At 57.6% G+C, this 23,256-nt stretch overlaps 8 protein-coding genes across 8 annotated transcripts; 5 read left to right on the forward strand and 3 right to left on the reverse strand.

Moving 5' to 3' along the window:
- The first annotated feature begins 993 nt into the window (after positions 1-993).
- CDEST_04333 (uncharacterized protein) lies at positions 994-3,415 on the forward strand. Its single transcript, XM_062920492.1, has one exon. The coding sequence runs from the start codon at positions 1,494-1,496 to the stop codon at positions 2,574-2,576; it is 1,083 nt and encodes a 360-aa protein (XP_062776543.1). The 5' UTR covers positions 994-1,493; the 3' UTR covers positions 2,577-3,415.
- Positions 3,416-3,987: 572 nt separating this feature from the next.
- On the reverse strand, positions 3,988-4,377 carry CDEST_04334 (uncharacterized protein; the record flags this gene model as incomplete). The annotated part of the gene is made up of 1 exon (XM_062920493.1): positions 3,988-4,377. The coding sequence occupies one exon, from the start codon at positions 4,375-4,377 to the stop codon at positions 3,988-3,990; it is 390 nt and encodes a 129-aa protein (XP_062776544.1).
- A 1,075-nt stretch (positions 4,378-5,452) lies between these two features.
- Positions 5,453-8,327, forward strand: CDEST_04335 (Putative chromatin assembly factor 1 subunit A). The gene is made up of 3 exons (XM_062920494.1): positions 5,453-5,985; positions 6,070-7,377; positions 7,432-8,327. The coding sequence occupies exons 1-3, from the start codon at positions 5,814-5,816 to the stop codon at positions 7,827-7,829; spliced, it is 1,878 nt and encodes a 625-aa protein (XP_062776545.1). The 5' UTR covers positions 5,453-5,813; the 3' UTR covers positions 7,830-8,327.
- A 1,050-nt stretch (positions 8,328-9,377) lies between these two features.
- Positions 9,378-13,070, forward strand: CDEST_04336 (Putative platelet-activating factor acetylhydrolase-like, alpha/Beta hydrolase). Its single transcript, XM_062920495.1, has 3 exons — positions 9,378-9,684; positions 9,755-11,356; positions 11,424-13,070. Exons 2-3 carry the CDS (start codon positions 11,025-11,027, stop codon positions 12,826-12,828), a joined length of 1,737 nt encoding a protein of 578 aa, XP_062776546.1. The 5' UTR covers positions 9,378-9,684; positions 9,755-11,024; the 3' UTR covers positions 12,829-13,070.
- Positions 13,071-13,312: 242 nt separating this feature from the next.
- Positions 13,313-14,047, forward strand: CDEST_04337 (uncharacterized protein). Its single transcript, XM_062920496.1, has 2 exons — positions 13,313-13,435; positions 13,523-14,047. Exons 1-2 carry the CDS (start codon positions 13,427-13,429, stop codon positions 13,916-13,918), a joined length of 405 nt encoding a protein of 134 aa, XP_062776547.1. The 5' UTR covers positions 13,313-13,426; the 3' UTR covers positions 13,919-14,047.
- Positions 14,048-14,867: 820 nt separating this feature from the next.
- Positions 14,868-16,239, forward strand: CDEST_04338 (Putative peptidase M43, pregnancy-associated plasma-A). The gene is made up of 3 exons (XM_062920497.1): positions 14,868-15,236; positions 15,331-15,914; positions 16,029-16,239. The coding sequence occupies exons 1-3, from the start codon at positions 15,012-15,014 to the stop codon at positions 16,102-16,104; spliced, it is 885 nt and encodes a 294-aa protein (XP_062776548.1). The 5' UTR covers positions 14,868-15,011; the 3' UTR covers positions 16,105-16,239.
- Positions 16,240-16,242: 3 nt separating this feature from the next.
- On the reverse strand, positions 16,243-20,014 carry CDEST_04339 (Putative oxidoreductase, molybdopterin-binding domain, oxidoreductase FAD/NAD(P)-binding protein; the record flags this gene model as incomplete). The annotated part of the gene is made up of 3 exons (XM_062920498.1): positions 17,394-20,014; positions 16,345-17,295; positions 16,243-16,283 (listed from the first exon to the last, which is right to left on the reverse strand). Exons 1-3 carry the CDS (start codon positions 19,576-19,578, stop codon positions 16,243-16,245), a joined length of 3,177 nt encoding a protein of 1,058 aa, XP_062776549.1. The 5' UTR covers positions 19,579-20,014.
- Positions 20,015-20,944: 930 nt separating this feature from the next.
- CDEST_04340 (Putative cytochrome P450) lies at positions 20,945-23,125 on the reverse strand. Its single transcript, XM_062920499.1, has 6 exons — positions 22,694-23,125; positions 22,441-22,637; positions 21,991-22,349; positions 21,794-21,919; positions 21,229-21,733; positions 20,945-21,154 (listed from the first exon to the last, which is right to left on the reverse strand). Exons 1-6 carry the CDS (start codon positions 22,962-22,964, stop codon positions 21,035-21,037), a joined length of 1,578 nt encoding a protein of 525 aa, XP_062776550.1. The 5' UTR covers positions 22,965-23,125; the 3' UTR covers positions 20,945-21,034.
- Positions 23,126-23,256: the final 131 nt, after the last annotated feature.

Raw genomic sequence — 23,256 nt, forward strand, 5'->3', positions numbered from 1 at the left:
GCCCTCAGGTCACTGTCGCGTCACCCGTCCGTTCTCTTTTCTATTTAGGGGTGGGGGGGAAGAGAGCAGAAGGAACCATTGATCGCGAACTACTGCGGGCAAGTGGACTGAACAAGCGCCGTTTCTTGGTGGTTGTCGTCAACCAAGGTTGTCCTTCTTGTTGATGGTCTTTGTAACAATCAAAGTCAATCAAAGTCAATCAAAGTCAATCAATCAATCAATTAATCGCATGAGCGTGGTTGAGAGTCTCGGAAACAAAACAAACCATAACAAAACAAAACAAAACACGGCGCAACCAAAGGGATCCGGGAGGAAATCAGAGACAACTGTAAGAATAAAAATAAAAAGGGAAGAAGCAAAGAGAAAGAAAAAGAGAGACGAGGGGAATTTACTATTATTGCCTGTAACGGATACCGGGTTCCCTCCTAGGCGTGGCTTGGCTTCTTACTCACTGTCGCCATTTCACTCTCACTCAGTCTTGCTCACGACACCACTCATACAGGTACTCACTGAGGAAGGGGGGGGGGGGGGGGGAGAGAATAAAGGTACTTTGATTGCGTAGGTATCCTATCGTTTACGTGGGAATCTTATATCAGTATCAGCTAGCTCCTTTCGGCTTTCCCGACCCAGGGAACCTCTTCTGCCTCATTTCCCCCCTCCCCTCACCCACTCGCCCACTCTCTCTCACTCTCTCACTCTGCAACCACGCCCCCCTCGGTCCCCTGTCCCCTGTCCGTTGCCCGCCCCCCCCCCCATCCACATCTCACTCCCCCTTCGCTCACTCACTCCCAGTCTCACTCTCTCACTCCCACTGACCCTCCCCCAAGCGCCGTCACCTTCACCGTACAACACAGCACACACGCACCTCCAGCGCACCCAGCAGCACCAGAGCGCTAAAAGGTACCCGAGAGCTGTCCTCCATTTCGCCCCGTCGACCCGCGAAACGTACCCAAGTAATCACCCACCCCTCCCCTGCTTGGATTGCTTAGGTACTCTGCCCGCTGCCGCCCGCCGCCCGCCGTCGCCGGATCTGACCTGATAATCTCCTCCGTGCCCAACTCTCCCAGCTCGTCCCTCTTATTTTTTCTTCTTCTCCCTACCTACATCACAGCCTCTACTTCCTCTCAAATACCTCCGACCTCACGACTTCTTCCCCTTTCACCATCTCCTCCTCCTCCTCATCTTCCTCATCTTTCTCCTTCCCATCCGCAACGGGCGACACTGACCCCAACGCCTGTCTGCATTGGTTCGCCCGGGAAGGAAACTTGAGCGCTCAACAGTCAGTCGCCTGTATTTATTGACCGCCGACGATCCAGAGGGGACGAAGACGAACGATCCTCACACCACGACAGCTGTGTCGACACCGACCTTGACATCGGGCCCCGTCATCGACGTCTCGGCATCAGCAGCGGCACATAGCCTGTCTGCCTGATCTGCCGTTCCTCCTCCGCCATTTCCACAGCCTTGTCTACCACACATAAACCACGTCGGTCATGTTGGACCCGTCGGCGAGCCGGCGACATCAGCTGATGGACTCGTCCGCCGTCTACTCCCACTCCCGCACACGCACGACATCCTCCAACACCTTCCCCGTGAACGTCCAGGGTCCGACGCCGATGCACCTCTCCCACCACGCCCACGCAAATCCCCATCAGCACACCCGTCGCTCCCCCTCGGTCAACACCTTCAGCACAACTTCAAGCGCGCCGCCGCCTCCGGCCGCATATCGCACCTCGTCCACTACCGATCTGCGCCGTTCGACCTCGTCTCGCTCCGGCGGAAGCAGCCCACAACCCACAGGTTACGTCGCCCTTCTCCGTAAGCAAAAGGCCACCGTCTGGTGCGACCGCGCTCAGTATGAGGACCCCCGCCTGCTCGCCCAACAGCGCGCCGCCAAGATGCGCGCTACTCTCGAGGTCATCGGTGGACAGCGCAACTCCGGCGGCCTCTCGACCCCCTCCGGCCGAACGACCACCGGCATCAGCGCCACCGGCAAGGTCGCCGCCAAGATCCGCCACCATGGCAAGCCTGGCGTCGTCGGCTACGCCCCCGGCGAGAACCACATCGGTGTCGGCGGCGTGCCCATGCGTCTGAGTGCCACCGAGGTCGAGGCTGAGAGCAGCGACGACGACGACCCGCGTCTGCACCATCGCCGCACGGGGAGCAGTGGCCGCAGCAGCACCACGAGCCGCCGTGGCCCCGGTTACCGGTCCTCCAGTGGTGCCCTGGGCAGCCAGAGCGGCCGCCGGTGGAGCCCCAGCGACACACCCGAGCGGAGCGGCAGCCTCGTCGAGGAGGTGGCACTCGAGGACGCGACCCTGGGCGATGCCGCGAGCGGCAAGGCCATGACGACGGGCTCTGCCAGCAGCAGCAGCGGCGAGCGCGCCGACAACCTCGGCGAGCTCGGCGGCATGGGCGGCAACGCGGCGCGCCTGGCGAGCAACTCGCTCATGCATTCGACCGTCACGCGCGAGAAGAGCGTCAAGGGCGTCGACGATCTCCGTAGGAGGGGCAGCGTCGACGAACGCACCACGACGCTCACCGGTGGCCGTCTGTACATCGCCAACCCCGATTAAGGCCCTACGAAAGCCGCACGATCGAATCGATTGGAACCGGCATCGACGCGGGCCATTGTTTTCTCACTGTTTTTCTCTCATCGTCATCATCATATCTGTACGAACGCCTTTCCTTTCGGGGTAGGGACATACACGGTCGTTTGGACGAGGCGTTTGGCTTTTTCCTCTACTGTCACAAACTCTTGCATCAACCCGGCGTTTATTTTCTTGGTTTGTTTATTGGGTGGGACGATACCAATACAGGAGGCCATCCCGAAGATTACATCACACACACACACACACACACACACACACACACACACACACACACGCTCGACGGGGCTTCCGGGAGGTGCTCTCTGGACTACCCATCTGTCGCAGAGACATCCACAGCGGTTCGCTCTATGATCGCTATACCTACGGGTTTTGTTTTACCCATTGCGTTTCCTTGCGTATCTTTGCGAGTTCCCATACTCCACATGAATGGGCCACTACAAGTCCGTTACTTAATTTGCGGGCAACACCAAAGAATGAGGAGGCGGCGCGACGCGAGACCGAAGACTGCGTCCGGCGGAAGAAGGAACAAGGATTGGGGCAGAAAAAAACAACAATCAGCTAGTCAGAGAAGCGGAGGATGATACCACGTTGGAGAAAGCGACCTTTCGTGCCCGGGCGCGGAGAGGAAGTGAGACATGGAGGGAGGAGCTTGAAATGCTCGAATATGAAAGGCCATTCCTAGGCATTGCGATTCCTACACACTCTTCTTGGCCCCCAACTGCTCTCGGAGAACGTGAAGTGTCAATGAAGAATTGAGATGGGCGTTTTTGTTGGCTTGAATGTTCAATCAAGGACCCCCCCCCTATTTCGACAGATGGTATGTTGATTTGTCTCAGTCTGACCTTGGGTGAGATTAACCTTGATCCATTTTCTCCATCAGCCGCACACCGTTTCCGACGGTCTCTAGTGCTGTGTCTCTTGTCTCTCTTTCTGGATGGGTGGGAAGTAAACGCCTCGGAAACAACCCCCCATTCGCGCACATGTCTCGCATGCTCCCCTCCATGGGAAAGTTGGGAAGCCTGTCACTCGGGCAGAGTCAATCCCCGATTCTGCACGAGCCGGGAGGGGGGCGGATGGACACGGGTTTGGCCCCCGAGGCATGTGGTGAGCCGCTTGCGGCGTTTCTCCTATGGCGCGAACCTACTTACAAGTGCTAAGTAGGTGTGTCTGGTGTACTGCTTGGCACATGACGAGTCGAGAGTGTCATAATTTCCCCGGACTTTTTTTTTGAGGGTTGTCTGAACCCTTGCGGTAATTTGGGTCATTTCAACGCCTACCGGGTGGCTGTCGTTGACACATGTCCACTCTTCGAGTTTCCTGGATGGATATGCCCCAGCAGTCTTTGCCCGTATTGTGTGCGTGTGTATCGTCCACGTTACTCGGGCTGGGCTTGGGATGGCATTTCCCTCTGTCTCTCTGTCTGCTTAGCAAGATACGAGCTGAACGGGCTGGAGTGGGAACCGAAGACGGCGCCATCACGTCTCCCACAGCGCCCCAGATCGTCGTTGGTCGACCATACGGCCGTCAGTTCACCCGAAAACACCCAACGAGGCGCGTGAATAGACGTCCATTTCAAAGAAACCGCCAAGCGGCTCTGCAGGTCCCCCTCCCGTCCGTTCGTGGGTTCGATGAACATACCCCGTCGCATTTTTGCACCGTCCCGGTCTTCCCTTTGCCGTGCCAACTGCTGCACGTCGTCGCGGCTATCACTGCCCGAAACGAGAAACCTGGACAGCCGCCTGCTGAGTGCAGGGATGTCCGTCATTGTTGCTTTTACGCTGCCGTTTCGCCGGTACCTGCACTTCAACGCGGACATGTATGTAATCTCAAAGGGTGAGGGTCGACTTTTGACTGATTGGTTCTCTGCCGGCGGCGTCGATCACTTCGTGTTCCCGCATTAAAATTAAAAAAAGGGACCCGACCTCCCCCCTAAGACCCCTAGTTTTCCGCCCCTCTCTCCCCTTGTTGATGTTCTCTCGTTCGCCCCGAAAAGAGGTCATCGGCGGGTGCAGGGTGTTGGGATCTTTTGGGGCGACCAAATCGGACGGGAGGGCGTGGGAGGAGAGAAAAAAAATGGCATCATGATGCAACGTTCTGACTTGAGCCAAGACCCCGATTGAGCCGAGCGACCCATTGGCGGTCGTGGTGTCTCCAGTGATTGTTTGCATGGAAGGGCTGTTCTCCAAAGGGCTGTTCTCCAGTTGTTCGGTGGATGAGGTGGGTGAGCCAGTGAAGCTATGAAGCCGTGAGGTGAGGCAGCCGGTATCCGTGCTGCAGAAGAGCAGACCCCACACAACCCCACTGCTCAGCCATGAGGGACACCAGCCACTATGGAAAACTAGCACAGCCACAATGAAAATAGGATGTTATCTAATCAGCCGCAATTGCCGCAAGCCTTATCTTATCTCAACCACAAACGCGTCCGAGTACAAGGGGTCGCGTCGGGATAAAGAGGCTTGATGGGGACTGTTAGTGCACAACTCATTGAGATGCTGGAACAGGGCAGAATGGCCTTACCACTTGTTGACATATTGAGCCTGAAAGGGCTCTCTGTATGCGCTTGATACCGAAAGAATCAATTGGATGTGTTTGTTTCTATTTTCAAAGGAATCAAACACAGTGTACCGAATACACCGGCCTTGAGACACTCCCATAACACTACGAGGCTATCATCCAGCCAATCTGGCTGGCGATGAACAATGCTGGCGCCCCAGTATTACAAGTCCCCCTTTAACACCACCAACTGCACCCCAATCTCGCTCTCTCCTGCCTAATCTCCACCCTTTCCCCCCTCGTGCGGCCCCCCAAGAAACACGACCCCGGCCTCTCTAACGCCAAATTTACGCGTCAGTCGCGTCTTTCCGGGATCGCTCCAACCTTCCAATCTCGACTTTCCACTTTACCTAACCACACCCACCAATTCACCTCCATTGAGCCCGAACGGCCTGCAGCAATTGATCTCACGAAGAGGACCTCTTGTCCTGGAGTCGACAGGCTCGCCTCTATCGTTTTTTTTTTTTTAAATCTACTCGGCCATTGCTCATTTCACTTTCTATTTGTTCTTTCGTTGAAAGCGGCCCAATCCTCGACTGTCCATCCTTTCCGTCCCCGTCGCCGAATCGAACGTCAACCTTAGATCTCGACCAACACCACGGTCACCTCCGAGTACCGTCGCGACGACTGCGACCATCCCGGCGTCCGATGCCTCTGTTCGAGATGTCGACAAACGTCCAGCGAGAGTCGGACATGGGGGCCAACGTTCTGAAGAGAAGCCATGAAGAGTTCTCGGGCGACGAGCTCATGATTGACGAACGTGGTCTCGCCGTCGGCGTCAAACAGCAGGCTACCGAAGCTGCCGTCCAGCCCGTCAAAGGTGCGGCCTGCTCAACCCACACGGCCTGCCCGTCGTGCGGCTATCCTTTTCTGGTCACCACATCACTAACAGCAGCCTTTCCAGCCGCCCCCCATTCTCCTCAGATGCTTGACCGCGACTCACCACCACCCCAGAGCAGCCCAGGTTCCCTAACTGACGCCGCCACCAATACCCCCCCTCGCGGCTCGCCATCCCCCAATCTTACCCCCACCAAGACCCCATCCTCTCCGAAGCTGACCACCGATGCCGGCTCTTCATCAAACCCTCCTGCCCCGAATCCCACGCCTTCCGCAAATCAGTTGGCTAAACGGAAGCGCCGGACCGCTGCCGAAAAAGAGGCCGAGGAAAAGGAAAAGGCCCAGAAGAAGAAGGAGCGTGAAGAGAAGAAGGAGGCCAAGCAGGCCGAAAAGGCCAAGGCCGATGCAGAGAAGCAGGCTAGGCTGGACGAGAAGCGTCGCAAGAAGGAGGAAGAAGAGCGAAAGGTCCAAGAGGAGAAGGAGAAGAAGGAGCGTGCTCAACCGAAGCTCATGTCCTTCTTCAAGGCACCTTCTACTACACCCAAAAAGGATGCAGCAGTCACCCCGAATATCAAGACGGAGAGCCCCGCCAAACCGGCCGCCACATCTACTAGTTCGGCAGCACCCACGGTCAAGAAGGAGGAAAAGTCTGAGTACGAGAAGCGGTTCAAACCGTTTTACATCCACAGCACCGTACGCTTGGCCAAGAACCCCTTCGAGATGGACCAAGAGACGCACGATGCCAAGACCAAAATCTTGAGAGAGTACTTCGACGGCAAGCGAGTGCAGGCCTCAGTGGGCAAGTTCGATCCCGTCGAGGTCTTCCAGTTCCCCAGCCGTCCAGCCCCACGAGGAAGAATCCACCCGCCCATTCGGTACACCATAGAAAAGATGCATAAGCTGAAGCAAAAGATCGAAGACTCGAGTGAGGAGGATAAGAAGGCAATCATGAAGGAGGTCACTAACGCACTGAGACAAGTCCCCATCAAGACCCTTCGCTTCTACCAGGACGTGCGTCCTCCTTACAGAGGCACCGTTACCCTTAAACCCTACCAAGCAGGCAAGACCAGCATGCGACGACTCGCACGGAACCCGACTCTACGCGACCAGCTCCCCCTGAACTACGAACACGACTCGGAAGCCGAATGGGAAAGTGAAGGTGAAGACGTTGACATTGAAGACGATGAGGAAGACGACCTCGACGACGGTGACGGCGACATGGACGAATTTCTCGACGACTCGGAGGACCACGGCCCCGCCCGGTTCGTCAGTGCCAATGGCCTCGAACCTGAGAGTACAGGGCTCTGCTGGGAGGATCAGAAACGCGCCGGTCCCAACCGCACCTTGTACGAACATAGAATGGAGTTCATTCTGGGTAAGCCCTATCCCATTTCTCGCTCTTACAGCCGCATTAACACGTGCTTCAAAGAATCTCTCGATCATCGGTCTGGAATCGACCCTTTCTCAACCAAGTACTGGGAGCCTGAGCCGAAGCCGAAGTCGGTTGGCCGTCCTACCAAGGACAAGGCTGCCGGCGAGTCGTCGACGCCGTCTAATGCCTTCAAGGCCATCAGCGGCACCAAGGCTGGTGTACAGTCACTGCCGAAGAAGATTATGGAGAACAACAACCTCCAGGAGCTCAAGGATGTCATCAGGGCGAATCCAAAGATCGCCAAGGGTGGCCTGGTCGACCTCTCTTATGTCGCGCTCGCCCATGCCAAGATCTCCCGTAATGACATCAAAGAGGCCATTGCAGCTGTGGCCGAGAAGGTGGGGGGCAAGGGACATTCTGCCTCTTGGACTATCAAGCCAGGTTTCGATGTTTGAGAGATGTTGCGCATGCACCATGCGGGTGGTCTGGCGTATGGATGGCGTACAGTTCTGACTTTGACAAGGATACCTCGGCGGGCATGGCTTCTTTCACCCACTGATTCATTGTTTGCCGTTGTTGAAGTTCTTTGGGAGTGCATGAGTTGCATGTTTGGAACCTGGGTGTTCCCTAGGGGGAAACGAATATGGACAAATGGCCAAGGACTGGGGGAACGGGGTCTTTTGGTGTCCTGGCACCTTTTACAAGCTGCCCAGGACCGCGATGGGAGAGCTTGTTATGCTGCAAGCTTCCTGTGCACCTGGCAGCCATGATATGACGGCACAAGGGCGGCGTATGATGGACTCTACATTTCATTTCTTACTTGACACATTGCAAGAATGCATAGTTGCTCCTCTGGCCCAGGGGTGGCAGCGGAGTTGACAGGCATAGCAGATATACAAAGATTCTCAGTGATCTTGGGTGGTTCCGGCGGTGATATAGTTGATCTTATGGCTGAGAGGGCAAAAGGGGGACCCTCCCCACGAATTCAGGGATGGTTACATATGACTGATGAGGTCCCGGGTATTCCAGATATGGCGTGACCCAATTGCACGTTTGTCGAGTGAACAGTCACGTATCCTTGACTCACGTAAACCGAACAACAAGGCCGAGTTCAACCCCTAAAACGTTATGTCTTCGGGATATTCAAGTGTGAGTAGAATAAGGGTCGGACTGGGGATAGGACTGGGTAATGGTGGTGACGGGGGGGTTGAAACGGACGATGGCGATGGTCCGGCAAGAAGAGGACGGGGTGGGGGTCTAGAAGGCGCCTGGCTGAGTGTTCCGGTATTTGGGGGATAGCATCAGCGAGCACGCCGACGACAGCCGGGCTCGTTGGGGATGAGATGCGGGTTGAAGCTGAAGTTTAGGTAGACGATGGCAGCGGCCAGCCAGTGTTAGTGGGGGAGTAGGTGAGGACAGTCGACATCTTCCTATGGATCTATGCCCTGCATCAATCACATACTTACTCGGGTAAAATAAAGCAGCCAGACATACGTGACTGGTTGAGAGCAGAAAAATAAATCAACACACTGATGAGAGAGCCTGGAGATCAAGACGATAAAAATGCAAAAATGAAAGGGACGAGACTCGAACTCGCGCGGGTTGCCCCACCAGGAAACAGATGTTAAGCTGACCTTAACCTGGCGCCATAACCAACTCGGCCACCCTTCCGTACGATGATCAGAAGATCCTGTGTGCTAACTTTCTCACGGTCCACAACCTAAGAGCCGAAGCAAGATGGGTTTGGGTGGAAGCAGGTGAAGGTTGAGTGAGGGGCAAATGCGCATGAAGCAGAAAAGAAGGCAAAAAAAAGTCTGCCCGAAGTTTAGTGGGTCTCGGGCACAGGAAAAGGTCCAATCAGAAGACAATCTTCCAGTTACAAAAAAGCTACTACGTACAAATAAGCGAGGGGATGGGATGTCGGAGGCACGGAGCGTGAAGTGCCCGACAATGACGCAATACCAACACAATTGTCTCCGTCTTTAATTTTTCTTTTTCTCTATGCCCTCTTCCTTTCCAGCAATGCAGAACTGTTCGACATAGGTAGGCGGCCAGGACGTGCCTCGGCCCTCGACCACTGCACCTCGGCTGCCAGGACGGCCCTTGTCTCTCGTCATCGTAGCCAATTCCCCGTGGCCTCAGTGGATCCAAACCTGAGCCTATTGAGATGGAGATAACGATATGACATTGGCGCCGAGCCAGCAGCGAAGTCTATGCGCGCGCAAGAGGAGCGTCGTGTTCAAGTAATAGACACCGAATTCATGCAACAGATAAGCGCAGAGGCCATCGCAAATGAAGACGAAATCAAATGTCTCTCTCTCTTTCTTTCTCACACAGTCTCGCAGTCTCGCGGTCTCTCAGTGTCTCATTCCTCCTGCAGGAACAAATGCAGCCTTGGCGACGGCAAATGTCGTTCGTTCGGAGCCGCCGCGCGCTCACGTCCCACTGGTTCCTCCAACATCTCGGGCTGTCCGCAAGGGGGAAGAAGCTTGAGGCGCAGAGTCCACAGCGCACACTGTCGTTCGTCGTACCATCCCGGCGGGTTCTAGAGCTCCACGGCATCGGTTTAGCCCTGTTTGTGTTTGTTCTTTCTCTCTCTCGGATCCGGCCTAGACCGTTCTAGTTGACCGAGGCAGACGCACTGGACGGACACTCAGAGATTATACGCGTAGATGACGTTTTCCATCTCAGGCAAATGGCCACAAGACCACCTCACTCCGGCATCATGATTGGCCCTTGACGGTTCAAAGCAACTTTTTTATGGTGCCTTTTTTTCTGCCTTTCTTCCCTTCCCCTGCTCTCTCTCTCTCTCCTCTTTGAAGAAAAGGCGAGAAGGAGGTGTTCATGCCGTCTTTTGCTATGAAAAGAGGTCTGTCCGCCTGCCTGATTTTTTAGCTGACTTTGGAGTGAGGCTGTCAGCAGGGAAACTCTGGCGCCGATTTGATTGTCATCGAGTTTCGAAATCTCACCTGGACACTGCGCTTCCGTGGAATAATTCGCCTTGCTCTCACAGTCTTGGCTAATTTTACACATATACATACGCACGGATCGACGGATACACCTCCTCGTCTGCCTTCTGGCGGCTCTTGACTGCATCATTTACTACACAATAGACATTCGGAGTCCTCGGGATACCCCTGACAACGTCCCGTACAACGGCTACATCTCGATATAATCGCCTCGTCGCTCCATCCAACATCAACCACCCTGGCTCGGTTGAGTGGCCTAATAGCTGACGACTTTTGCTGCATTGATCTTGCATGAAAAGACGGGACCAACCTGCATCAACGGAAACATTGGCCCAAAACACCATCGCGACACACGCACATCCGACCGCAAGAAAAGGTTACTGGGTAGAATTCCAGAGAGCAGACAACGGGTCGAGACTCTTTACGCCCCTCCGGTCCTGCACCCTTGAGCGAGCGACAGGAATTTGATCCCTTCTTTTCCCACCCCTTCTTAGCGTCCCAACGTCGGCCTGCGCTTCGATTTCTTCTTACTTGCATCACCAGCCCGCAGCTGCAACCTACGACAACGACGACGACGACGACGACGGTAAACCGCCGTAGCACACGCAGTGTAAACGCACACACATCATCGTCTTGCAGGCATTTCAAACCACAGCAAAACGACTGCAAATCTCGCCAGACATGTCGCCTGCCGCGCAAGCGCCCCCGACGGCCGCCGAAAAGCTGGCGTCCTTCTTCTCACGTCTGAGCCCTGTGCCGTCCCTCCCCGACTACACCGGCCCCTACAAGGTCGGCACCGTTGACATCGAGGTGCCCGTTTCCGAGCTTGAGTCGCCGAGCCCGACCCCTTACAGCGCCTCCGACATCCACACTGTCCAGTGCCGCATCTTCTACCCTGCGACCCCCGAGTCCAACGGCAAGAGGATCAATTGGCTGCCTTCGCCTCAGAGACAGCATGTCTCGGCCTACACCCAATTCATTGGCATCCGCCCGGTGCTCGCAGACATTATGTCGTATGTGGATCCCCTTTGCATGCAATATCTCGCCATTGTGTCCACCGTACTAATTACAGATCTCTAGATTCCTCCCGCGACACTTGCACTACGCGACGATTCCCGTCCACAAGAACGCCGAGATCCTCGAACCCGATACCCCGAACCGACGATGGCCGACCATGATCTTCTCCCACGGTCTCGGCGGCAACCGGAACACGTATTCCCACCTGGCCGGCTCGCTGGCCTCCCACGGCATCGTCGTCATCTGCCCTGAGCATCGCGACGGCAGCGCCGTGGCCTCCTTCGTGCGCATCCCCGGCAAGCAGGATCAGTACTTCATGCGCGACACCCGCCGCGTCGTCCCTTACGTCCGTCTCGATCACGACGCGCGCCCTGAGATCTACGAAGCGCGTGAGGACCAGCTGCGCATCCGCCTGTGGGAGCTGGGCCTGATCCACGTGGTGGCCATGAACATGGATCTCGGCCTGGCCATGTCAAACCTGAACAAGTCGACGCCCAGCCTGACCCAGTTCAAGAACAAGCTTCACGTCCACGAGCCTGGGTGCATCATTTTCGGTGGCCACAGTTTCGGCGCCGCCTCTGTCGTGCAGTTCCTCAAGACCACGTACTATTCCGAGTCCTCCGCCCTCGCCCACGTCGCCAAGCCCCTCTTCACCCCGCGCAAGGACTCGGCGCTGTGCCGGCAGATCACGGAAAAGAACGTCACCATGCTTCTCGACATGTGGTGCTTCCCGCTGCTCGCCCCAGGCTCCTCGGAGCTCTTCCAACTGCCCCTGCCGGCGTACGCGAACAAGCCCACGGCCCCCGGCGGCAGCGCCATCCTCGCCGTCGAGTCGGACGCCTTCTTCAAGTGGAACGACCACCTCCACGTCACCGCCCGCGTGCTGTCGCCGCAGCCCTCGGTCAACGTCATCACGTCGCAGCTCTTCAGCCGCAGCGGCGTCCGCCTCGCCGAGCCAAATTTCTTCTACGTCCAGAACTCGGCGCACTTGAGCCAGTCGGACTTTGGCGTCCTGTTCCCCTGGCTGACCAAGAAGATCTTCAAATCGGAGGAGCCGGAGCGCGCGTTGCGGCTGAACCTGAGGGCGCAGCTGCAGCTTCTGCGGTCCAACGGTGTGCCGGTGGCGAGGACGTGGATCGGCGACCTGGTTGACGGCACGGGGTCCGGCAAGATGGGCATCTCGGGCGACGAGGACGGCGACAACGGGCCGCACGACGGGCTCATGGACGACAAGACCATCTTCGACCGCTCCGAGGGCAAGGTGCAGTACTGGAAGTGGATCGACGTCATCGGCATGGGCGAGGCCAAGGAGGTTTCCAGTGCCGAGACGACGACCAACGGCGCCGGCGGGTCGGCCGTCAACGCGCAAGTTGCCGGCGTCGAGCGGACGGACCAAAACATGGAGGACGAGCTGGAGCCCCTGCAGGCGGTTGCAAGCGCCGCGCAGGCCGGGGCGATGCGGTCATGACGTTTGTGACGGGCGGTATGAACGAGGAGGCGAGGGAACACGTGTGTAATTGGCCAGCTCACCGCGTTGGCCGGCGTGTCATGATTCAGGCCGGAGTTTTGTAGAAGAAGCGTTAGCAGCATTGCGTGTCTTTGTAGATACCTCAGTCGATATTGTATATGATCCACTTACACATGATAAAGAGTTTTCCGTGAGAGGATGCACGTGTAAGTGAGACTTGGAGGAGCTTGAACGGACCAGACAGAAGTAACTATCAGTCCTTGACCAGGACTAGCTTGGATTTCACCTGTCTCTAGATTGATCCATTTCTCCGCATCGGAGGGGGAAGATCTAATCTATGACGGGACCGTCCGAGTTGGTGGTTCGCGCTGTGGCCCTCGGCATGCAAAGTCATGCACGTCATCAAGACGCGAAGGCGTCAAAGAGAACAAACCGCGCCATGAGATCACCGACTTGACGGGGTCAGCCAGCCCGTGGCCATGGATGTTTCTGGGGACATTGGGGGAGTTATAAGGCAGCTGATGCCTCTTTGTCAAATCTCTGGGCACCAAATCCATCCTTACCGACAGAAAACAAAAACGAACGATACGAATTCACAATGGCTCCCGTACGTTTCCTCCATCGTCGGAGAACCAAAACCCTCTTTCCCGCCCGCCGGTGAAATGTCTACTAACAAAGCACACCCCCCCAAAAGCAAAAACAGCCCGAACGTCTCAAGCACGTCGCCGAGAAGGCGACGTCCAACAACCCCTCGCAGCTCGGCGACCCCGTTTCCCTCAAGGCCGAGGTCTCGAACCTGTCGCCGACGGAAGACGACCTCGGCGCCGCCTCTTCCTCCTCCCCCTCCTCCAAGAAGCCGTCGTCGTCGACGACGAAGCAGGGCGCGGGCGGCGCCGCGGGGGCCAGGAACTCGGACGGCTCGCCCGTGGCGGGGCCCGAGAAGAAGCGGCTGAAGCAGGTCGCCGAGGAGAACATGGAGGCCGGGAACCCGACGCAGCTCGGGGACCCGGTGAGCCTCAAGGCGGAGACGAGCGAGACGGAGCCCGGGGGCAGGGCGGACGGACAGAGGAGGGAGAAGTCGAAGCTCTGAGCGGGGTGTGTGTGGTTCTGGGTGCATCTGCTGGTCGTTTGCTCCTCTGCTGGCGTGAAGGATATGATTGTTTTTTTTTCCCTCTCCTTTTTCGTTTCGAGGCTTAATACTATTGTGTTTCATCCATCCTTCAATCGAGAAGAACGTATCTTTCGCCTCCCGGTTCCGGTCCGGAGACATGGCTACCGGCCCCGAATCTCAGCCAGGCCCTGATCCGGGGCCGACACCACCTTCTTGACTCTCTCTCGATACCTTCCGCAGCTTCATCTCTCTCGGCGATAGCTTCTATACATGATTCCTACCCCCGGGACGTGTTTGACCGACCGGTGGAACCTGGTGGCCTTGGCGACCGGGATGTGTCATGCGAGGTCGGCAGTGTGACAGGCAGTATGCGGCATAGAAAAGGGAAGTTCGAATGGCGTTTTCATGGGGTTTTCAACATATTGTACAATACGGTAAGACTAAGGTTGACTTGAGTTCATCTCCGGTGGCCATGGTGTGAACTGTTTCTTGGAACAACAACAGCACTCCTATACCAACATTGATCTCGGCTTAACTATAGATGGACCTATATATCGGATCTGTATCGCGTGTTTTTCCGTTCCACTTTGAACTCCAGTGCACATCTCGACGTTTGCTGTTCGCGAACAGTGACTACCTGGTTCTTGTAATCTCAATCATCAATACGAGCAGAACCCTCCCGCATGCGCGTCGACTCGGGAACGTTGCTCGTTCCGGCAGCTCCCTAGAGATCCTTGCCCCTCAGCGTCGCCATGGCGGTGGAGTCTACTCGCGATCTAAGCAGTGCGCCAAGCTTCCAAGGCCTCGTGTTCACGATGGGATGGGCACTATTGAGGCCGCTCCATTGTGCGGTCAACAGCATATTCGGGCTTCGAGTGCCGTCATTGTATGGTTCTGTGGGGGGGTGGGAGGGAGTAGAGGACTTAAATATCCTCGGGCCGGACAGAGTAATTCCACGGCACATCCGTTTCGACAGCCGCGCTTCTCACTTACTTGTCTGTCGAGACTCGAGAGCCAGGGCCTCGATCGATATTGGAGACCCGGTAGATAACTCGCACGACCCCGGACAACAATGCTCTCTCGCGCCGCCGCAGCGCTGCTGCTTTCCCTCGGGGCCTCGTCGGCGCTGGCGAAGCTCCAGTGCATCAACGACGACCTCGTCGCGGTCGAGGCGCCCGCCTCCGCCCTTCCCGTGTACGTCAAGCGCCAGGAGTCCAAGCCGGTCGACGTCTACTTCCACGTCACCAGCTCCGTGGCCAACAGGGAGCGCATCACCGACGCCATCGTCGACGCCCAGGTAAGCCCCCCCTTACCCCCCCTACCTTGGCCAACTCGCCCGGCCAGACAGGATGGAAGGAGGATAGAGACTAACACGGCGGCCTCGCCCCCAGTTCGAGGTGCTGCACTCAACCTACCTCCGCCACGGCTTCGAGCTCTCCCTCGTCAACGTCTCGCGCGTCGTCGACGACGTGCTCGCCAAGGGGTTCTACGAGGACTCGGGCATCGGCATTCCCGACTTCGACGGCTACCTCGCCTGGCGCGCCGCCACGCGCCGCGGCGGCTACGACGCGCTCAACGTCTACTTCTTCACGGACCTGGCCGAGAGCATCGGCGGGCACTGCAACCTCGCGGGCGTCGTCGAGGACGGCAGCCAGCAGTTCTGGCAGGACGGGTGCTGGGTCAACGGCGACACGATGCCGGGTATCCCGCCCCGGAGCGGCGGCGGCGGCGGCGGCGGCAACGGGACCGAGACGGTGCCGAGAAAGGGGCACGTTGCGGTGCACGAGGTCGGCCACTGGTTCGGGCTGCTGCATACCTTCCACGGGCGGTTGTGCGAGGCCATCAACGATCAGGTCGCCGACACGCCGGCGCAGGCCGGGGGCAGCACGGGGTGTCCCATCGGACGTGATTCGTGCCCTGGCTCGCCTGGATTGGACCCCATTCACAACTTTATGGACTACTCGGACGATTCCTGGTGAGTTTTTTCTTTCCCTTTTCTTTCTCTGCCCTCTTTTGGAGGGGGTGTATTACCCCCCCAAACCTGTGTAAGTGAGTTGAGACTCTCTGGATGACTGACTGACGGACGCAGCACAACCGAGTTCACGCCGGGACAGGAGGAGCGCATGCATCAGATGTTTGATGTCTACAGGAGATGGCAGGGCTAGACGTGAAGAAAGACAAGGAAACAGTCCTTCAAGGATCATATCGTTACTTGAGACTAAGTCATAACTCGTTGCTTGAATTTTTGATACATACCCAAACACCAACGCCAAAACAATTTCCGCATGATTTCGTTGCAACACTTAAAACCCAAACATGTTCTTGTCCTCCTCATACCCCCAGTCTGCAACCATGTTAGTATATCACAATAGTCGTTTGGAAGACTCCTGGGGAGACTTTCGTACCTTTCAACGCCGGCAGCACGGCCTTCTGAATCATCGTCGGCGGCCCGCAGAGGAAGACGGCACTGTCGCCCGACGGCGGGAACAGGCTCTCTTTCAACACCTTCTCGTCGACGTGCCCCTTCAGGCCCTTCCACTCGTCGCTCGGGTGGCTCAGCACGTGTGTGATCCCCAGACGCCCGCCGCTCTCCCGGGCGAAACCGTCGAGCTCGTCCCGGAGCAGGATGTCCTTCTCGGCCTTGTTGGCGTCCACTACGCGCACCTCCGTCTCGTCGCTGCCGGCCGCCACGATCCGCGCGATGAGCGAGTACCCCGGCGTCACGCCCGAGCCGCCGAGGACGAGCGAGACGCGCCTGAAGACGCGCTCCTCGCCGTCGATGACGAACCTCCCGTTCCCCTCGTACGTGATCTCCCCCGTCGGCCCGCGGATCTCGACCTCGCCGCCGATGGGCAGGTTGTGCAGGATGTTGGACATGGCGCCGCCGGGTTGCCTGGCGTCGGGGAAGTACGTCTTGACGACGAGCTCAAAGGTGCCGTCGCCGTCCGCGGGGCCGTGTTTCTGGTTTCCCTCGTCCCCGTCCCCGTCCCCGTCCCCGTCCCCGTCGCCGCCCCGCGGCTCCGGGATTTCGCTCGGCGCGTCTTGCGGGGCCGGCAGGATGGGCCGCGTCGGCGTGTACGACCGCACGAGCATCTTGTCGTGTAGGTGGAAGCCGATGAAGACGTGCTGGCACGTGCCGAGGCCGAGGACGGCCTGGCGATCCGGCAGCCGGAAGGTGTACGAGAACGTGTCGTCCGAGAGGGTCTTTCTATCGACGAGCTTCGTCGGGATCCATCTGTGCTTCTTCAATGCGCGTTTATCGTCGACGTCGCCCTTGGCCTTCTCGGCGGCCTCCTTCTCGGCGTTCTTCTTGATGAAATTCCGGGCCTTATCGGTGACGACCCCGAGGAGGCATTCTGTGTGAGAGAGAAAGAGAGAGCAACGTCAGCATCTTTGCGATATACCATCACTCACACACACATACAGACACACTCCGGCTTTCGCAACGGTTTACCTTGCAGCTTCTCATACGCGAGCCCGTCGTGGATGCTCTCAAACTCCTCCGTCGTCTCCTGATGCAGTCGGCCGGCGTGGGCCATGATGGGCGCCTTTCCGCCTGGGTGCCACGCCATGACCGACGTGGCGTCGTACACCTTGCCGTCCACTACGATCCAGCAGTCGTCCTCCTTGTCGTGCTTCTCGACCTCCTCCCTCGTGAACTGCTTCTGCGGCGTGCCGGCGTCCCGCTTCGCCGCCTCGATCTGGTTCACGACGCTCTCCTTCATCCACCCGCCGTCCCCCGTCCCCGGCTCCGTCGGGTGCCGGAAGAGCACGTGCGTGTCGCCGCCGACGTCCGCGTCGTCGTCGTCGACGATCTCGGACCGGACCGTGTACCAGCAGTTGTTCATCATGCCCATCAGGTTCCACGCCGGCCGCTCGGGCTGCGTGTTCTTGAACACGTTGAAGCACCGCACCTTGACCTCCCGCGCCTGGATCAGGTGCGAGAGCGGCACGTCGACGTGCCAGTGCAGCCAGGTCCAGAACTTGTTGCCGTGCCGCACGGGGGCCTCCGGGAACGTCCGGACGCAGTAGAGCCAGCTCTCGCCGCCGTCGAGCGACACCTCAACACGCTGCACCTCGTGCCCGCCGCCGTCGTACGCGTAGCCCCGGACGCGGTACGTCTTGTGCCCGCCGCCGCCGCCGCCACCGGCGTCCGCGAGGCTGATCCGCTCGCCCTGCTCCGGGCGCACGATGACCGAGTTGAGGTTTTGCTCGTTGCACGCCGTGCTCGGGTGCCGGAACATGGCCTCGGCGAAGGCGCTCTCCATTTCTGTGATGAAGGACGGCAGCACGCGGTTGTCCCAGACGTGGTAGTGCGAGTCGTTCTCCTGCTCGCTGATCCAGACGCGCTTCAGCCACTTGACGTTGCGTCCGCCGACGTAGCCCGGGATGATGACGCGCACGGGGTAGCCGTGGTCCGGGGGCAAGGGCACGTCGTTCATCTCGTAGGCGAGGATCACGTCGTTCATGGGGTCCATGGCGTACTCGAACGGGATGCTTGTCGCGTACTTCCCCTCGCTCAGCTCGTCCGCGCCTTCAAAGTTGACCCAGTAGCGCTGATCTGCCCTCAGCCGCCACCGCCGCCCGGGGATGCCGGCCTCGAGGAGGATGTCCCGGAGGAGGGGGCCCTTCCAGTACGCGCAGCTCCCGGCTCCGGGACCCCAGTTGAAGCCCTTGGACTTGCGGATGAGGTTGAGCTCCTTGCGCCGCATGCCGTCGCAGGCCAGGAACACGGGGATGTTGATGGCCTCGAAGTCGTTCTTGAGCCGGTCCATCGAGAGCACCAGCGCGCCGTGCTCGACGTCGATCTCGTGGAACTCCCACAGCAGCCGGGGGACAGGGCCGTGGTTCCGGACGTAGTGCAGCTCGTTGGGCGTCACCAGCCCGGCGTCGAAGAGCTTCGTCAGGCGCGGCTCGGCGTTCAGCGGGTGTTTGCCGGTGAGGCGGATGAGGTCCTGGCTGCGCGGGAGCCAGTTGTCCGGCGTGAACTGGTCGGCTTCGTCGATGGACACTTGCTGGCGGTGGCTCTTCTGGGGAGACACCCGCTTCCCGTCGTTGATCTCCAGGTTCCTGATGTACTCGCTCTCGTTCTCGAGGGCGCGTAGGAGTGCCAGATCCTGGGGTGAGTATTTGTCTTCGGGCTTCTCCTTGTCGCCATCGCTCTTGGGTTGGCTATCCTCGACTGGCGTATCTGGTGGCGTAAAAGGGTGATTGTTCCGTTTCCCCTTGTCTTCTTCCACCTTATTATTCTTCTCGGCGTCCTCCGCCTCCTCCTCCTTCTTCTTCTTCTCTGCTTCCAGGTTGGCAGGCCACCTCTGGCCATACTTGACCCAGTCCTCCGTCACGTCGAGCACGTAACGCCAGCCGACGGATCTGTTTTCTGGGTGCCGCAGGCTAAGGTCCTCCTGGGCCTTGATCACGTCCTCGAAATTGACGAGGTCGCCACCGTCCATCCGCTGGTGGAGGGCACTCAGCTTCCCCTTGGCCTCGGCGACATAACCGGGCACCCGGTTGTCGCGGTTCTTGAACCCGATACGGTGGTTGTGTCCCGATCCCCAGTTCGGTTCCTGTTCGATTTCCCGCCGGGTCGAGCCCGGGTGGTCCGTCTTCTTGACGACGAAATGGCTTGTTGCGCCCATAGCGGTCACCGGTGGATGATCGTCTGATGGCTTTGATATGAGGGTCCGTCTGATAAAAACCCAACTCAACAGGTTGACGACGGGATGAAAGGCAGATAGATCTTGAACGAAAAGCAAATGAGGTCCCCAGGACCCCCGGTCTTTCACCTGCTTTTCACTGGTCACCGACCGTCCGGGTTCGATGGGGTTGTGAGTCTTGACACCTGCACGAGTGGCTTGTCCGATGACGTCGATCGGCGGTTTGTTTGCGTTCCCCCCCTGAATACCGAACGGTCCTCGCTGCGTGGAATGACGCCGTTAACAGTCATTCCATTTGTCATGAGGTGGGGGGAGATTGGCTGTTTGGCTGGCTTAGTGGAAACTAAAGTCAAGGTTTTCCTTTCCGGAATCGAAGAGCATCTCCGCGGGACGAGACGGTTCATATGGCCGGAATGGGATTTTGCTGCAAGGGCGCCGAGTCAGCAGCGTGTCCGACGGCCCGCCTCCGGGGTGGGACGGATCGGGGCCGGTGGATGGACACAGCTCTTAGGCTTGGGCTCAAAATGTGTTATATAAGCCATGAGTGTGAAGGCTATAGCATTGTTTAAGATGGAGAATCCCAGAGTAGGCCTCTCGAGCGATGGAGAAAGCCTGGTGAGTGGACCGTGTTTCAGGTCAGGTTTGCTGGGCGATTTGCCCATCAATATTTGTCACAAGCCAACATGTGTAAGTCATTTGGCAAGCAGTCCACGTGTAGAAGCCCGCTTTGTTCTCAACACCAAATGCCTGTAGTGTCTACTCCCGTCCATGGAATCCGTTTCTAAACATCATTGACTTGAATACCGTCAACAGTCTTTGGCCAGCGGATCCTACAGTTCAGTTTCAGCTCAACAGCTATCTCGCTAAACACCGCAACTCGTTCTCAGCTAGCACAACGGGTTGCACGTTAACAACGTGTCCCGTGAGGTAAATATCTACTTGTCTCCCGTCTCGCCCCAATGTCGGCGTGTAAGTCCCGGTCTCTGTCAAACACAGCTTGCTATACATCTGAGTGACGAACGTCGTCCAACCCTTTCATCCCAACGACTCATGGCATATGCACCCATCCCGCAAGGTCCGCACGTGTTTTTCGTCCGTGTCGTCGTCTGGGGCTATTTTAAGAAGTAGAAGTACATCCATGGTCTTGGACAGTTGCAGTGTAGACAGCTGCTGCCAACTTGACAACTCCACGAGTTACCAAGAATCAAATGAAACACCCAACTCCATCTCTTATTGCCATTTAGTTCCTGCGCGTGGCAAGTAAACCCTGGCTCTCCGCATAACTCTGGTTTAGGGCAAGTTGATGCCAAGGAGTTCCCTAGCCAACGGCCAAAATCACTTGCAGACATGGCAAAAAAAAGAACATTACATTAATTGCCTAGTCTATTCTGTTCACCACTACTAGCCTCGACCATAATCTCCGTCCTTCAAATAAGCGCTACCTGTTGCTTCTCTTGGTGATTCTCAACCAAAAGTCATGCGTTATCCAGAACCCTGCGCTCCAAAGCCTCAAGGGCTTTTCCGGTTTCGCAATGGCAAAGTCGTACCTGCGGAGAAGCTGTAACGTGGTTGTTAGAAAACATCAGAAAAGACGCGATAGAAGAAATAAATCTCCTCAGAACCCTTCCTTACCTCGACAAAGATCTTGTTCAGCTCCATCAGGGCGATGTTCCTGCCCATGCAATAAAACTTGCCGGACCCGAACACCAGGTCCGTCGTCGACATCATCGCCTTGTACCTCTCCTCGTCGTCGCTCATCGCCGCCTCGATCCACCTCTCGGGACGGAAGAGGTGCGCGTCGGGCCCGAAAACCTCCTTCGACCGGCCGATGCTGCAGATGTTCTCCCCCAGCTGGACCCCGGCGGGCAACCGGTACCCGTGGACGACGTCCCCGCCGCCGGGCACCTCTTTGCTGACGATGCCGGTGGACGGCGGATAGAGGCGGAGGCCCTCGCGGATCACGGCTTGGAGATACGGCATGAACCTCGACTCCGAGTCCTTGATCGGCGAGCTGATCATCCTCTTGGAGACGGCGGTGTCGATCTCGGCGCGCAGCGCGGCGAAGGCTGACGGGTTGGAGAGGAGGGATAGCAGGATCATGCGGATGGCCGTCGCGGTGGTGTCGGACCCGGCGATTCTGGAGCGCGTCATGAGAACTTGTCCTCGAACTGTCATGGTGTTTGCGGAAGATACTCACGTTTCCACGTAGACTTCCTGTGTCAGCTCGTCGCGCGTCAAGCCGGCGTTGATGAAGGACTGGATCATATCCCGTCCGGGCTTCGTGTCTGCAGCCAACCTGCCATCCACAAAGGTTTTGGCGAAACTCCACGTTGAGATTCATCGTCAGCATCTCTCTTATCAGTATGCTGAAAGAGGTCTTTCTTCAAGACTCACCCCATGAGCGCCCCGAACCCGGCCGAGTCACCCGACTTCGGCAACCCCAGATTCAGGGGCCAGCTATGCATCAGTGTGGCCAGCCAAGGCACGTTCCCCATTGTGATCATCACCGGGAAGAAGGCGTCCTTGGTGCTGACGTATTGGTAGAGGTCGCGATCCTCCTTGAGGAATCCGTACGGCGTGCCGAACCCGAGCTCGCTGATCACGTCTAGGGCGAAATAGGTCGACTTGCTTGCCATGTCCATGGGCCTGTACTCCTTGGCGGTCGAGATGTACTTGCGGTCAATCAAGTCGACGAACGCGGCAATGTTTTTGTCGATGCCGGCTTCGAAGCCGCCGTTCTCGATACCGGCGTACTATCCGTGTTTTAAGCACGAGTGAAATTGCGGCGAGACTTTCGAAGCCTGTAGAAAAGAGAGAGAGAGAGAGAAAGAGAGAGAGACTTACACCGGGCCCCATTTTGCTCTTCAGATACTTTCGCTTCTCCTCGTCGCGCATCGAGAACAGGTGGTCTTCACCCGGCGTCGTCCTCCCGACCGCGTACCATTCGCCCTTCGTGTACCTGCTCCGAGCGCCCGCGATCTTTCTGAGGGTTTCACCGTCACTGAACATGACGGTGTTGGGTCCGATGCGGACGAGAGGACCTTTGTCCCGAGTAAGCGACGCGTCATCAACACGCGGGGGCCTCTTGTTCTCCTACCGTATTTCTCATGCAGCTCCATATAATACTCGTGGATCGACCCGTTCAGCGCGGCCAGCGCCATCGAGAAGCCAGTGATGCCGTGCCAGAACGGGCCCGGGACGTGTGAGAGGCGGTACCATGAGTAGAACTCTCGCGCCAAGAGGCCGACGACCACAGCGAAAGCCAGGAGGACAAACACGGCCATCTTGATTACAAGGAGATATCCTTTAACGATTAAAACAAGCACGAAAGTGAGCGATGAAATAGCGATGAAGAGGCGAAGAAACATTTCTCAGAAAGAAATGATGGGAGACCTTGAGCTAGTGCCGCGTGCCAGCCCATACGGACGGAGCTCGATGCCGCTTTCGGTGGAACCAAGAACACCTCAGAGCGTCGAGGGGGGGGGTCACATTCGCGCCTTGGAACACCCCCAAGTGACCGGGCTGTTTCTAGGTCGTGTGGCTGGCCGCAGACAGATGAGACTTTTCGACGGGACCACGAGACCTGCCCTTGAGCCCAGGCTGGATGCGGAATAGTCGACCAACCGATGCGGCAGACACCACAAACTTCTGCTCCCCCAG

This window comes from Colletotrichum destructivum, chromosome 3 (genome assembly GCF_034447905.1).
Source record: "Colletotrichum destructivum chromosome 3, complete sequence".
Taxonomy (NCBI): Eukaryota; Fungi; Ascomycota; class Sordariomycetes; order Glomerellales; family Glomerellaceae; genus Colletotrichum; species Colletotrichum destructivum.

Excerpts from the sequence above, each read along its gene's own strand:
- CDEST_04333 (XM_062920492.1), top strand. The coding sequence starts at position 1,494 with ATGTTGGACCCGTCGGCGAGCCGGCGACATCAGCTGATGGACTCGTCC.
- CDEST_04335 (XM_062920494.1), top strand. The coding sequence starts at position 5,814 with ATGCCTCTGTTCGAGATGTCGACAAACGTCCAGCGAGAGTCGGACATG. Across the intron at positions 5,986-6,069 it reads TGCCGTCCAGCCCGTCAAAG|CCGCCCCCCATTCTCCTCAG; the intron begins GTGCGGCCTGCT and ends CAGCCTTTCCAG. Across the intron at positions 7,378-7,431 it reads TAGAATGGAGTTCATTCTGG|AATCTCTCGATCATCGGTCT; the intron begins GTAAGCCCTATC and ends CGTGCTTCAAAG.
- CDEST_04336 (XM_062920495.1), top strand. The coding sequence starts at position 11,025 with ATGTCGCCTGCCGCGCAAGCGCCCCCGACGGCCGCCGAAAAGCTGGCG. Across the intron at positions 11,357-11,423 it reads GTGCTCGCAGACATTATGTC|ATTCCTCCCGCGACACTTGC; the intron begins GTATGTGGATCC and ends ACAGATCTCTAG.
- CDEST_04338 (XM_062920497.1), top strand. The coding sequence starts at position 15,012 with ATGCTCTCTCGCGCCGCCGCAGCGCTGCTGCTTTCCCTCGGGGCCTCG. Across the intron at positions 15,237-15,330 it reads ACGCCATCGTCGACGCCCAG|TTCGAGGTGCTGCACTCAAC; the intron begins GTAAGCCCCCCC and ends CCTCGCCCCCAG. Across the intron at positions 15,915-16,028 it reads GACTACTCGGACGATTCCTG|CACAACCGAGTTCACGCCGG; the intron begins GTGAGTTTTTTC and ends TGACGGACGCAG.
- CDEST_04340 (XM_062920499.1), bottom strand. The coding sequence starts at position 22,964 with ATGTTTCTTCGCCTCTTCATCGCTATTTCATCGCTCACTTTCGTGCTT. Across the intron at positions 21,920-21,990 it reads GGGTTCGGGGCGCTCATGGG|TTTCGCCAAAACCTTTGTGG; the intron begins GTGAGTCTTGAA and ends CTCAACGTGGAG. Across the intron at positions 21,155-21,228 it reads TGAACAAGATCTTTGTCGAG|CTTCTCCGCAGGTACGACTT; the intron begins GTAAGGAAGGGT and ends ACCACGTTACAG.